Raw genomic sequence first — 14,364 nt, 5'->3', positions numbered from 1 at the left:
ATGTACAACAAAATTAAAACCATAAATACTTTCGTCTCTATCTGCTTAAATTATGTCAGTAATAAAAACATGGACAGTATCCAGGTGCGTGTGAAGTCAACATTGTTATCAGAGCGGTCTGAGAGAGGGAACCTAATCTTTTAAATCAGATTATCGCTCAGTTTGGATCCAGTGATCAAAGCATATTGAAGAACATGCAATCTCAAGTCATGTATGGTGACAGGACAGGGAAACGAGAGACCTGCCTTCATTAGTCATTTCAGAATGAGACAGCTAGTAACAGACTACGGGGTCACGTCAAAAGATGGGGTCAAAAGTGAGAAAGCCCATGTTCAGGGGAACACAGCTCTCCTTCGTTATTTGTCCAGCTGTAAGCAGTTCTGGCCCCTCTGAGACCAGGTGGTTCTCTTTCATCACAGCACCGAGCTCCACGTTTTTAAAGCTTGAGCTGAAAACACACTGGCCCCCAGCGCACAACATGTTTGGGGGTCAGGATCAGTGCGGCAGGCTGAAACTGAGCAAAAGAGGGGTCCAAAGGGTGAAAGAGAAAGGATTTATACCATGGTTCTCCAGATGGAAGTTAAAGTCTAAATGTAATTCCTCCATATTTCTGCCATTGTGCTGAGTGGGCAGTCTGTGGGGTCCCTGTAAGGATGGCCCCACCCTCGACAGCTGGCCCCATCACCTGCCGTGCCACATGAAAGCTCAGGTCTGGCACCTTTCTCACAAAACTCAAAACACAGAATCGCTGTAAAGCAGAAATCTGTGTCTGCATGCTCAGGAGTTATGATCCCCACCCCAAACTCTCAGGGTTCTCACAGTGGAGAGAACACCCCTGGTGTGTGTCCCACCCACAGCAGAGAGACACCCTCACCCACGCAACCCCCCACCCCCCCGGACATGGTCCTATCCACCTCAGACTTTGCAGGTCTTCATTTTTGCCCAGTAGACAGTATATGACAACTTCAGCATGCACTGGGTTCTAAATGATACAGGCATGAAAATTAATAAATCCTTAGAGTATGGCTAAAGGATATTTTTCACTCTACGGCCATTGCAGGTTACCAGCCAAAGGCAAATGCCCATGCTGTCATCTTTCCTTATTCTTCAGATTCATTTGCTTTACTTACCAAATATTACAGCATATTTAAAAATTGTCTGCAGTTTAATTGCATTTCTCAGTTTAGATTTTTTGTAACTATTTATGTAAGAGCAGAGCTGCAATGGACTTTTAACTAAACCTCTTCCTTAAAGTTCTTAACTGGATGTAAGTGGCCTTTTATATGTCAGCTCAGCATGTAATGGCATTAACCACAATAAGCTACATCTCTGCACCCTCTGTGACATCTATTGAAGTGCTAACTCGCAGACAATCGAGCTGTTGTGCATAATGAAATATACCCCTCAGATAACTAACCTTGGGCAAATTCTTTCCACCCCCAACAGAATGTAAAACTTCATAATTTAAGACAACAATAAAAAAAAAAAAGCGCCCAGAGTTAAAACTATATCTCCATTTCAGCTTCATGACTTTGTATACGATGGACAAGGTCAAGGAAACAAAAACTTTCTTTTCTCTTCCTGGTACGGCACAACAGAGGTCTGTTCCAGCTGCAGGCCATGCATGTGGAGAGCCAACGGTATCGCATGTGGGGAAACGGAAGGTGCGCGACTCTTACTGCCCGAGGTGCCGCTAAATAAAGCAGCTAGTGTGCATGCACACATACACATAAAGCGCAGCTCGGGCTGGGATATAGCGTGTTAACACGAGACTGCTGACTGCAACGCTACAGCTCGGTCTGGAGTCACGCGAGGCAACAGTTTCTCAAAACTTTCAACTATCGATTGATGTTTCATAGTCACATGCATTTCACATGCTATGACCTACAAAAAATTACTGAACTTGTCTGTTAATACAGTTTTCTGTTACTCCTGATGTTATTACCAAAAGGCATCATGCAACATTTATTCCCAATCTTTCTTCTGACACGCACATCGCATCTAATGCCTTAGGTTTAGATAAGTGCACATCATAAATTAAATTTCTTCAGCATCTTGTTTTTCTTACTATTATTATTACAATTGTTCATAGAACATGTTAAAATCAGGTCTATGTATAACTTTTAGATTAAGCAGTCCTAACTGCACAATGACCTCTTTTCTCTACAAAATGCAGCAGTATGGATCTTGACTAAAGAAAATATGATCACACCACACTAGTGCTTGCCCACTTTGGCTTCCTTACTGTTTTAAGTATTACTTCCACCTTGTAAAGGGTTCACCTGTAAATTCTCGTGTTCTTAGGTAAATCCTCTTAAAGCCCCAAAATCGTTATAACAGGAGGCTGAGAGCCTTACAAATTGGTCATAAGTTAAACAAGCAGCAGAGCCTTCTAATCCACAGCCCCTGAGCTGTGGAAGTATCTGCTGTAATCCATGCAGTAATCCCCCACTCCGTCAGTCCAAAATTCAGCCTGAAAACCCCTCACCTCCGTCTCTCAGCTGGTGCAGGAACTGCACGGTGCACTGGTGAGATTCCATGGCAACCATATGGAAAAGCCGGGTGATGTCATAAAAAGAGCTGATCCTCAGGGACCCCAGATCCTTCCACGTGAGGCCCTTTGTGTTGGTAAAAGTGGCTGACAGTCTCTGCCAATCTCTGGTAAAGCCCACTCTGTTACCGCAGCTCCCTCACTGGGCATGATGGACATGATACAGGATTGGTTTATAGCTCATAAGAATACACTGTTCACCTTCACACAAGCCTAAATCTGATACCTCTGTTGTTTATTTCAATCTCCCTCATGCACAAATTGTCTGGTGCTGTATCATGATATAAAACCATGGCTAACACACAGAAACCTCCCTCTTGGATTCTGAATTGGTTATGACCGAACCTCACACTCAGGACCATGTGGACCCATCATCCCCTGGACATGACTGGGTCTGCAGCATGGGTCAGCTGCTCACAGGGGGTTATTGACCCCATCAGTCCTGTTTCTGTCTGGTGTTCCAGGAGCCTCAAGACACTTCCTGTTGAGAAGGGTGTAGAAAACCACAGAAAACCATTCTGATCACGCATGTCCTTTTTCCTCTCTCTGACAGGCCATACCTCGTGGGGTGACTCTCCGCTGCGCTTTGGTGTGGCTATTTTTGTGCTGGGTGTCCAAAAATAGTTAAGATTAGCTTTGCGACAGTAGAGAGAGTATGCCTGTTGTTTTTATGCTGTAATTTTCTGCATAGAAAAATACCCCAAATTGGAATGGCATCAGTTTGATATAAAACGTTTTAAACTCCGTAAAAAGACAAGTATGTCTGAATGACCTGCAGTTTCATAATATTGCCAGGAGAGGGCAGCAGTTTTTCACTTCTCCCTAAACCGTAAACGTTCGACTCAGCCTACCAGCTGAAGCCATGCGTGTTTACCCAAGAGAGCCCTGTGTCCCAGGGGTCAGGGTGTGTGTGACACCAACCCCAAAGTCAGTGGCCCAGTCCATGAGCAGCTATTGAAGTCTGTATGTTCAGGGTCAATATTTACCAAAGCCAGGCCAAAATCCAGACCAATATTTGCCAAAAACAGCCCACACCATTACAAAGCCAGTTTCCTCTGCTCAGCCCAAATAAGGGCTTCATTGTGTGTGTGTATGTGTGTGTTTGTGTTTGTAGGTACTGTATTAATTCACTACATTTTCCTGTTGTAGTTTTAAATTGTGTGTCTTTACCTTCCGTTGACATATTCTTACCCGTTTCTACTCAGTATGTAACTGTTTGCGTGTGTGTGTGTGTGTGTGTGTGTGTGTGTGTGTGTGTGTGTGTGTGTTTGCGTGTATGTGTGTGTGTTTGTGTGTGTGTGTGTGTGTGTGTGTGTGTGTGTGTGTGTGTGTGTGTGTGTGTGTGAATGTAGTATATATGTAGCATGGAAACAATGCATTTGCTCCATCTTTGTGCTGGTGTCTGGGATGTTTCATCTCCGTAGTGATGCAGACAATTCTCCATGCTCTGTTGTCCAGGAGCAAAACTAAGCACAGACCCTAAGCAGGCCTGACACCAGCAGATTTAAACATTTATCATGCTTTGGAAATTCAGTCTGGTAATTGTATACATAGAGTAACACTAGAATATGGCTGAAAAGCATGCAGGGTGAAATATTGCTCCAGTCTACATCCGATACTACTGAGGTTTTCCTATTCGCGTCATCGCTGTGTATGTGCAGGCCTTGTCTGGGCACATGCCCATTCACAGAAAGAAGAAGAAACCTGTCAGATTATCATGTTTGGTGAGAAAATGCTGCTGCTAATTAGCATGCAAATAGAAACCTGCAACAGAGAAAATATTCAAAAAGAGAAAAAAGACAGAAAACTTTAGCCTACTAGCACTTAGTAGTAGTCATAGTGTTTGTATCCACAGCTGTAGTTTATTTATTCATGTACTTACTCAGAAGAAGGAGCAAGACTAATATGGAATGATATATTAGATTCATTACAAAAGAAATAAGAATAAAATACATTATACATCTATTTCTTTGTTCTACTTGGCTTGTGTTTTCTGACACATTTCTAAGCAGATTCTTCTATCTTATAAATTGCATTGCCTCAATAAAATATACCAATTTTTAAAACATAAATGCATATGAATATTGTGTGTTACCAAGAATGCATCTACTAAATGTCAAACTTTGTGGTCACCAGTATTATCATCATTGCGTGTTGTTTGTCTTGCATATAATCGGGCAGGAATGGAGGGGACCCAAAACTGCATCTTATTTTCTGCCCTCAGCTTAACTGACGTGCCCCCATGCTGCCTGGGGCCCTCTCTGATCATCCGCCATTAAAGCCTGCAGGCTCTCCTCGCTGCAACCCCAGCACACACACACACACAGCAGTCTCGGCAGAGTCCCCCCTCTGTCTTCAAGACACATCTGAAGACACAGCTCTTCCGCTCTCACCTGAGCACCTGGAATACTACCTCCTAAAGGAACCTCTCATGTCTCAAACTGTCTCCTACTGAACTATGTAAACTAAGTAAAAAGTAATAAAATGTAATGTAACGGTTTAGCGCAGGTGTTTGCTTTACCTGCTAGCTTGTACCTTGTCTTGGCGGGGGGTGGGGGGGGGCACACAAAGCGCCATATCTTAAAAGAAAGTAATAAATACTATGGGACATCGGGATATAAGGAGATAAGCGGGGGTGCACTGTGATCCGTCTGGAGGTGCAATGCACCCCTAAGCACTCCCATAACGCCAGCCCTGAGGCAGTCACTGGCATATCCCTGGTCCCTGCAGCATCACCAGCTCTACAGACCTGAGTGTGTCAATCCAAGCAGGAGTCCAGAGAGACAGCCCCCCCCCCCCCCCCCCCAGCTCTGCTCCCGGCATGCCTGGCCTGCTTAATTCACTCCTGCGTTCGGCTCACTTTGTGATGATTTTTTAAAATCGCTCCCACGAAAGTAAGCCATGTCGTATTCCAGCCTGTGCCTGCATCTCCCCGTCTCAGCAAGTTAACTGAAAACCCAGACACTGGCAAACGCAGGGCCCAAAGTAGACGGCACAAAAACACGCTAATTTTCTTATTCACACTGAGTGTGTCTATAAACCAAACCCAAACCTTTTATTTTATTCATTTATTTTTTACCACATAAACCAGAGGAGAAAATGACTGTACATAACTCACAGACATACTTTAATTGATAAATATGCTTATTCTCTGCTTTGTCGCATTGGCTTAATTTGTTTTTGTTTCGAGAGGGCGCAGTGAATTCCTGCATTTGGCAGGCCACGTGTTTGTCCTCCTCACCACAGGCCCTGAATCTGGCTGTTTACACCAAATGAAAACCAGAGGAAACGGCGGCCCTGTTGTTTTTGTTTATGTTGGAGTGATCCATTTTTAGTGTGGATTAAACGGGCTGCACAAACATGCTTGTCAGTGCTGGGAGGGGCAAACCACAATCCCGCCACCTACTGCAGTGTAGCTCTGCCCCAGACATCTCTGTACTTCCCCGTGAGTTACAGAATGATGCATTTATTGTTCTTGTGTGGGCAATATTTTTAGATTACCATTAACATTCCATTCAGATTTTTGTTTCCAGTCCAAGGGAAGTTTGTCTTTCTCTCTCTCAAACACAAATTCAAATTCAAAAGTGCTTTCTTGGCAGGACAGACAATCACTGTGTTGCCAAAGCAATATTATGAACAATACAGCAAATAATCAAATATAACCATACAAATCAAAAGAAAAAATTATATACATACAGATTGACAGTTGACCATTTTTCTGTTTCTCTCCATGTATTATTGCCCCTATAGTGTGCTGCAGCCAGAAAATAAAAGGTTTAACAGTTTCTGGTTGGCTCAGTGGTTTTGGATACACTCCACTGGTCTGTCTGTCTGCCACACATACTCACCTTGCACAGGTATCTCCATCCAGTCCAGATGCGTCTGCACATGCCACTTTCAGAGCTCTACAGCTGCAGATGAAGAGGCAGCTCATGTTGTAGATGAACAGCATTTATCCCCCCATCACTCTGCTGTAGGACTTTAAAGACATGAGGAGCAAATACTGTCCCAGAGAAGAAGGGTAAACCACAGGAAAACACCCCCTGCTTTGGTTTCAAAGTCTGTGCCAAAGAAAGGAAAACAGGAGGCATAGCTGGAGAGTGATGAGTTCCGTGGCCTTGTGGTTAGTGTCTGCCCTGATCCTGATGGCTGTGGTTTCAGGCCGTACCAGAGTCATCCCAATGACTTTAAAATTATTACCTACTGCCTCACTGATTGATATTCTGCATTAAATGAGAAAACAGACCAGGGTGCGAAGAAATCCTCTGTCTCTACCTTTCTATTTCCTCTCCCTCCTTCTTCCTATCAGTCTTTGTATCCCTCTACCATTTCCTCTCTCTCTCCCTATCCCTCTCTCTCTATCCACCACCTTTCTCTCTCTTCCTCCCTCTCCCTCTCCCTCTCTCTCCCTCCCACTCTCTCTCTCTTTTGCTACCTCTCCCACTCTTTCTCAGTAAGGAATAGTTGTTCAGCCCTCCCTTCCCCTGGGAAAGTTTGAAAATACAGGCAACACCCAAAACATGAATAGAAACTGCTCTGGCCTATGGTAACATAAAGGATCTAATTAGGCAGCAGGCTAAATCTCTCCTCTGGGCTACAGCAAGGCTTGTGCTGGCACTCTGATAGCTACAGTGAAGCACAAGGACTTTTACTCAGAACCTGTAATTAATTCATGAGTTGCTTGCGCAAGAAACTTAAGATAAATATACTACTTGTTGAGTAGTTGAAATACTTGTTGTAACAGCAGAAGCATTAGTAGTTAGCATTAGTAGCAGTGGTTGTTGTTGTCATGGTGCTGGTTGCAGTATTGGTGGTGGCAGCAGCTTTAGTGGTTGTAGTAGTTGTGGTGGTAGTGGCTTAAGTATCGGTGGTGGTGGTGATGGTTATATTATAGGTGGCGGCTGTGGCAGTTGTAGCAGGGGTGGTGGTTGTAACGGCTGTGGCGGTTGTAGTAGGGGTGGTGGTTGTAACGGCTGTGGCGGTTGTGGCAGGGGTGGTGGTTGTAACGGTTGTGGCGGTTGTAGCAGGGGTGGTGGTTGTAACGGTTGTGGCGGTTGTAGCAGGGGTGGTGGTTGTAACGGCTGTGGCGGTTGTAGCAGGGGTGGTGGTTGTAACGGTTGTGGCGGTTGTAGCAGGGGTGGTGGTTGTAACGGCTGTGGCAGTTGTAGCAGGGGTGGTGGTTGTAACGGCTGTGGCGGTTGTAGCAGCATTAGTATGCTGTAGTTGTGGTGGCAGCAATAGCAGCAAAAGCAGCAGCAGTAGATGTAGTATAGCTGGTGAGAGTGGTGGTGGTGTTATGATGGTTGCTTTGGCATTCATAGCAGCAGCCCTACCTTTATCATAAAGATACGCCTGGCAGTTCAGAACAGTCACTCTCCAGATCATGCCATGGACTTGCAGTGTACAATGTTTTTCCTGACTTTTCTACTACTGACAAATATCACATTTCATTACAAACAGATGGATGAACTATACAGTAAGCTTCTACTCAAATTGACTTTTAAATCCATCCAATAAATAGTTTCGTACAGTGCTTAACCTGCGTGGTTCAGAGACAACACGGCTCATCTCTGCTCTCCCCATTGTTTTACATCGCATTTTGTATTCATTTTATCAAAAACGACTCCTCACCCAATTATTCTGTCAGACAAACCACTTATTTCAGAGTGCTTTCTTCTCCTGCGGCTCTGTTGCTCTGGTACGTATAGGAGCTTTTTCTATGACAGACACTGTGAATAGGCAACTGCACATGATATGAATGCGGTTCTTGTTTCTCGCAGAAAACTGAACAGTTTGTTCAGCCACTGCTAGATCATGTTGGGTCCACAGAGGAGCCTGACTGAAGTGGAACACTGTTTTCCTCAATATCGAATACACACAAATCATCAAAACCGCATTACAACACTATCCCGCTTTGGCAGTAAATCGTGTAGGCAAACAACACGCTGTTGTCTCTCCTGGGAACCAAGCTGTTCGTTTGCCACCAGGAACGTTTATCTGATAGGCATGAGTTTTCCAAACCTTTAAAGATAATAATGTGACAAGAACCAGAGTGAACCCAAGTGTAGTGAGAGGTCAACACCCAAAAGGTTTGGAGAGAGAGAGGGGGGAAAAGTGCCTTTATTGGAGACTCATAAGGTACACGGGCTTGGGCAAAAGCACACACATAACATGGCAGCTCAACACTGAGCAATAACATGAGTGAGGACCTTAGATAACACAGATGACAGGGGTATACAATAACCAATTAACACAGGTGAACGGCGTTAAGAAAACCAGACTCAGAGAACACGGGAAGTTAAGTGGCCATCTGGTAGCCCACCCCGGAAACAGCAGCTATATTCCTGACAGGTAAGGACTTTTTAAAAATCTTTTCACACAGGCTCTTACTCGGGACCAAGGATGTCCACTATAGGCCTGGTATCACAACTCGCATTTTGTCATACTGTATATTTATCAACAGAAAGTCGTGTAATAGTCCAGCCCTCTACCTTAGCTTGTAGAGCTAATGGTACACATACTTTACAATACAATGAACGCATAAACTGGCATACATGAAATAAACAGTAAGCATATTTTGTAATGAATACAGACTACAGTACACAATATTTTATGTGTATTCAGATATATTCTTCATATTGGAGGACAACAAATAAATCCATAAATACTCAATGTTTCTATTCATATACTTCATTTTAATACGTTTCGTCCACAACGATATCGCTTTAATCCCTTGTTTGAACCACAGATATGATTTAACCGTTGTCAGTTCGGCCATGTTATCGTCTACTGAACTAAAGGCAACGTTGTAGGTTTTAATTTTACACACTCTGTTGTACTGTTGCCAGAAGTTTTGTAACCAGCTGTAACACCTCCAGTAATTGCGTCAGGTTGCTTAACAGCGCTACGTCACACGATGACCGACTGTTTGGAGATCGCAGCTGGTTATACCCCTTCTCGCCAGCAGAGCCCGCCAGTGAGTAGCACACGCCGATTGAACGCCAGCCTTCACGGTACTGGACGTAAGCAAAGTTTATACCGCAAGCATTCCCAACACTTCCGTTTATCTTCCTCGACCAATTTACGTAATATACAGGGATATGTGCGACTGGAATTGGAACGGGTGTTCCATTTAATTGAATTGACTGACATACAGTTTTCAATAAAAATAGAAATGCAACCATTTCAGGAAAAATGTTCCAGTATTAACATCATGCTGCACGAAACATACTTTTTCATAGCATGAGCAGCAGTTAAAACGACACTTTCTCTTGATATGATGTTTCCACTGCAATAATTATATCATATTACATTAACGGCTTTGTGTGGTGTCTAAGGCATAGAAGCATACACAAAAGTTGCTGACAGTGATGCTTTGCAACAGGTGACCGTAATTAGACTACATATGACACACTTTTATGACTTATTTGGTTTTGCGCAATAATTAATGCTGTTGTTTTCTCGGTGACAGCGAAAACATTTCCCCTTCCCGGTTTCAGGTGAACGCTGCGGCCGGACTGAAACTGTAACCTGATCCTGCCCGAGGCCCCGCCCCCGCGGCCCCGCCCCCGAGCACGCGAACCCAGCTGCTGGTTCCGGCGCGTGCACAAGCACTCGGGCTGCGCGAGAGTGAGCGCGTCGCGCGTGGAGCTGCTCCGGAGTCCTGCGGGACAGTATGGCACTGTTACTGAAAGCTGCTAAGTGACAGTTTATCATAAATAGCCTTGGGAGACAGATACTGTGTATAGATCTACAGAGGACATGCAAGCCATGGAGCCCATAACAAAGTGGTCGCCAACTCAAGTTGTCGATTGGATGAAAGGTGAGAATTTAAAAACTTTAATTGTTAGACCTAAATTAGATGATCGGAATAGTGGGGCGCACGTAGTCTTAAATGATACACGTTTGCCTTATGGGCACATTGAGATGCCACTGCTTGGTGAATGGGAGCGCTTTTGTTTACATTTTTCCAAGTTTCATGGAAACTGCTCTTTGCTGTTGTGTCTCTGTTGCTGCCGCCGCTGTCAGGCACCATCTCGCCACGGTTAAACTGAGTTTAAGCCACGTCTCTGATTTAACCGTTTGTGCGTAACTTTTTAAGTCAGACTCCACAACTGAAGCATTGTCACCAAGTTTTGAGATTTTATTAACCAGCCGGCGAGCGAAAAGAACTGCACACACCGTAAAGAGTAATAGCAGCCTATTTCAACACGTGATAAGTGTCACACAGTATCATGTGAACCAAAACCGAGTTGTTATGCTGTCTAATACACTTTAAAGAGACATATCTGTTGCAGGCAGTGGTGTGACAGAAACGCAGTGGTAGGAAATTTGGTTCCAAAAAGGAAGAGGGAGTTTGTTTACTTTCAGCGCACGTGTGCCTAGAGTTATTCAGCTCACCTCAAATATGCTGTTATCATGGTTATATGGTGTTGTTTTTCTTGATCCGTGTTACTGGTGTCCAAATATTTTAAATCGTTAGAAGCTGGATAAATAAATAGCCACGGTATATGATTTATATGTGTTTATTTACGAGGAAATGTTTTATCGATTAGCATGGAATATTCGCAGCTGGTCCAGTCAGTTAAACTTGTGTTTACTTACATATATTTCAGTACATATATGTTTTAAGTGAAATAGGTATGCATGTTATCTCAGAACGAGTCTGGTACGACACAATGGACTGGGTGGATTTAATGAGAAAGTGTACACAGGCTTTTTATTATCAAAGCTGAGATCAAAGGGTTGTAACAAAAGTTCCCCGGCCCATTATTATTTAACGGGGTAGCGCTTCGTGTCACTGAAAAACCTGAATGTTCAGAAAGAGGCAACAGGCCAAATTCCGCCAGCGTTGCTTGAGTGAGGATCGCCTCTCTGAAGAGTCGAGGCTGAAGAGTTCAGAGACCCTGCCTTGTCCCTGACACGCCATACAAAAGAAATTCCACAAATTCTCCATGCATGGTTGTGCAAATGAGATGCTCACTGACAAGTACATAGTTGCCAGCTTATTCAGGAAATATCCTCAATATGAGATCATAATTTAGCAGTGATTGCAAGATCGTAGTCATTTAAACAGTGTGACCCTGTGTCATGATTATTAATTAGTATGCGTTAATACATTATTGCTGCGTCATTGTATATCCTGGGAGTTATCTGGGTGACCCCCCCTCATAAAGAGTGATTATGTGAGAGGCTATGCCTGTATGCTAATGCTAAAACACCTGATGTGTGTATGAGAATGATTTTCCCTGATATGTAAAAGGCTGAATATGATTTTTTCATATTACTGTTATTAAAAGTAGGTAGGATTGCATTGTGTGTAATCCCTCTTTAGAATCACTGTTACCTGTATTTCTTCCATCAATGCCATAAGGAATGAGTTTCCATACAGTTGCAAATTTAATATTAGGACTAGCAAATTTCACACACTGGTAGTACAATGTAGATAGTCCAGTCTGAAACCTTCATAGCATGCTCTGGCAAAAGATATAGATGGAAACTTTAGCGTTGGTGAATGTGGAACTTGCAGACACTAATAATATGTGGAAGTTCATCTTGTTCTCCTATGCATCTGCCTGTCGGGGGTACAGAGGTTCCTCTTATTCCCTGAAAACATTGCAATATTGCAACTGGGTGTCTCTATCTCATTACAATTCTTTATGTGAAGCAGATGTAACTTACATGATGATCAGGATTATAAACACGCCCTCATGTACAGCATACCCTTGTACCATGTTTTAGCCATTAGGGTGAAGCACCATTCAAATGTCCAGCTTACTACTTGGAATGTACGTACCTCTGGATATTTAGATCAGTACTAGTGATACACATAGACTGAGTTTGTGGATGATTTGTGATGTGAGCGTATGTCTCCCTGAATGACACGAGTGAAGGTCTGCTTGACCTGCCTGTGTGTGATTCTTACCCATCCAGGGGAGGGATTCGTAGGGATGCCCCATGACTGCAGATACTGATCATCCACTAACTGTAGTATCCCCTTTCTTTTTTACTTGCAGTGAAGTTAGAGGCGCTGCATTTTACACTGTTATTGTATATTTGGAGAAGTAATTCAGTACTGCTGATAAGATTTATCTTAACAAGGTGACACAAAGATAGCAGAGCTCCTTCTGACCTGTTGCCTCAGCTGTGTCCGGCATCATTCGGATAGGCCACGCAAACGCTGGCCTCTTAGTGCTTTGTGTCTCTCTGCTGAGAATGACAATAGGCTGGGAGGCTTGGGCCGGCAACGGTCCATCCCATTGTGGAGAGTGTCTGTACTCCATGCATCTGCAGCGGGGCTCTGGCCACACAATGGGACTGTCTTCATTCACAGACGGCCGAGGTGTCTTTAATTGGGAATTGTCTCAGGCGTACAGGGGCACTGTTCCAGAAGAACAGACCAACCCCCCCCCTCACCCCCTCACCCCCCACCCCTCCACGTTGGTGTCACATGATCCCAGTGCCATATGTCCTCTGTTAGGCTGCCATCACCATAACGTGTCAATTAGCGCACCATTAGCCTGGCTTTCTCCTCTGGGTCGCCTTGGAGCAGAAGCACCCCAAAGGCAGCCTCGTCACAGTCTGCCTGAACGGCCTCGTTATTTAATTACTGATTGTGTCTAATGCAGCCCAGAGGTACGAAAGCGCTTTTTCCCCAGATGCAGTTTTGAGCTCACACCTCCGGTGAGCAGCGTAGATGTTATGTGGAGAATGTGTAAAAGAATAGTTCACAGAATAGTTCTGTACTGGTAATGCTGAAAGCCCCCCCCCCCCTTACTTCCCCTTTTCATAACCAGGATGACATTTTTCTACACTGTGAGATGCTTCCCTTTTCGAAATGGTATTTGAAGTATGCTAGACATGCAGACATGCACAGCTTCAGCACAACATTGTGCTGTTCTCCCTCTCTGGATAACGTGTAATGCGTTCCTGTCTCTTTTGATGAAAGTATGAGATATTTTTAAAAATAGCTCTGATTTGTCCTGCTTAATACGCTATTCAGTCATTTCAAAAGAATTAGGCCTAAGCCTAATGGCTTGACCATTCGCGCACTTAACTTAATTGACCAATTGTCACCTACTTTATGTTTAGATACAGAAACGTGTGAACTTTCTCCCAGTTGACACTAGATAGTATTGTGATTGGTAAACCGCATAAGAATTGTGTAAAGACCTCCACCTGTTAATTCAGGCTGTGTGAGATGAATTTTGTGGAAGTGGAGGTCACACATCACACCAAAATGTGACCTTTATACCAGCCGAGCATTTCCCTGGGTTTTAGATGTTGTGTTCACAAGGCATTTGGCACTGATGTCTGAGAAGATTGCAATCAGGTGATTAGTGAAGCCAAAGGCGTCTGTATGACCAATCATCGCGCTGCAAATAAAAAAAATTAATTGCCCCTGGAATTGCAACCGGGTGCCGAATGGGATGAAACGATACACAGAATAAGTGATAGGGACAAATGGGGTGTGAAAACGTGCTATGTAAAGGACTGGCTCCCCGTGAGTGACGTGTGTGTTTCTGTGCTGTATAGGAGGAGGTCATGCCTGCGAGGTCATAGAGTTTTTCCAGCTCGTTGGCATGTTTTCCACATTTTTAAAGCATTTGCTGCACCCCCCCCCCCCCAACCTCCACACCTGTGTGTCACATGGTCTCTGAAGAGCAGGTGTTCAGCCAGACCTGGTCAGGTTTCCTGTTAGAGGGGAACCGCAGAGAGAGCTGCTGTTTCTTCTCTCGCTCGATTGGTCCAGAGACTAAATAATGAAGTTGGTCCAAAGCAAACCTGACCAAGACTGACCTGAAAAATTTATT

The 14,364-nt window shown here is 44.0% G+C and overlaps 1 protein-coding gene and 1 long non-coding RNA gene across 2 annotated transcripts in view; both read left to right on the top strand.

The window, feature by feature from the left end:
• Positions 1 to 8,737: 8,737 nt before the first annotated feature.
• On the top strand, positions 8,738 to 10,124 carry LOC118791874. Its single transcript, XR_005005578.1, has 3 exons — positions 8,738 to 8,902; positions 9,454 to 9,527; positions 10,051 to 10,124. It is a non-coding gene; the product is annotated as an uncharacterized LOC118791874 (long non-coding RNA).
• Positions 10,125 to 10,181: 57 nt separating this feature from the next.
• The window catches only part of cnksr3 (cnksr family member 3), a 33,408-nt gene continuing 29,225 nt past the window's right edge, over positions 10,182 to 14,364 (top strand). Inside the window, exon 1 of the mRNA XM_036549234.1 lies at positions 10,182 to 10,373. Within this exon, the coding sequence (XP_036405127.1) occupies positions 10,313 to 10,373 (61 nt within the window). The 5' untranslated portion in view covers positions 10,182 to 10,312. The remainder of the gene's footprint in view (positions 10,374 to 14,364) is intronic.

This window comes from Megalops cyprinoides, chromosome 17, assembly GCF_013368585.1.
Source record: "Megalops cyprinoides isolate fMegCyp1 chromosome 17, fMegCyp1.pri, whole genome shotgun sequence".
In the NCBI taxonomy this organism is placed as follows: Eukaryota; Metazoa; Chordata; class Actinopteri; order Elopiformes; family Megalopidae; genus Megalops; species Megalops cyprinoides.
The sequence above is the reverse complement of the archived record's forward strand: the minus strand, read 5'-3'. Positions and strand labels throughout refer to the sequence as shown.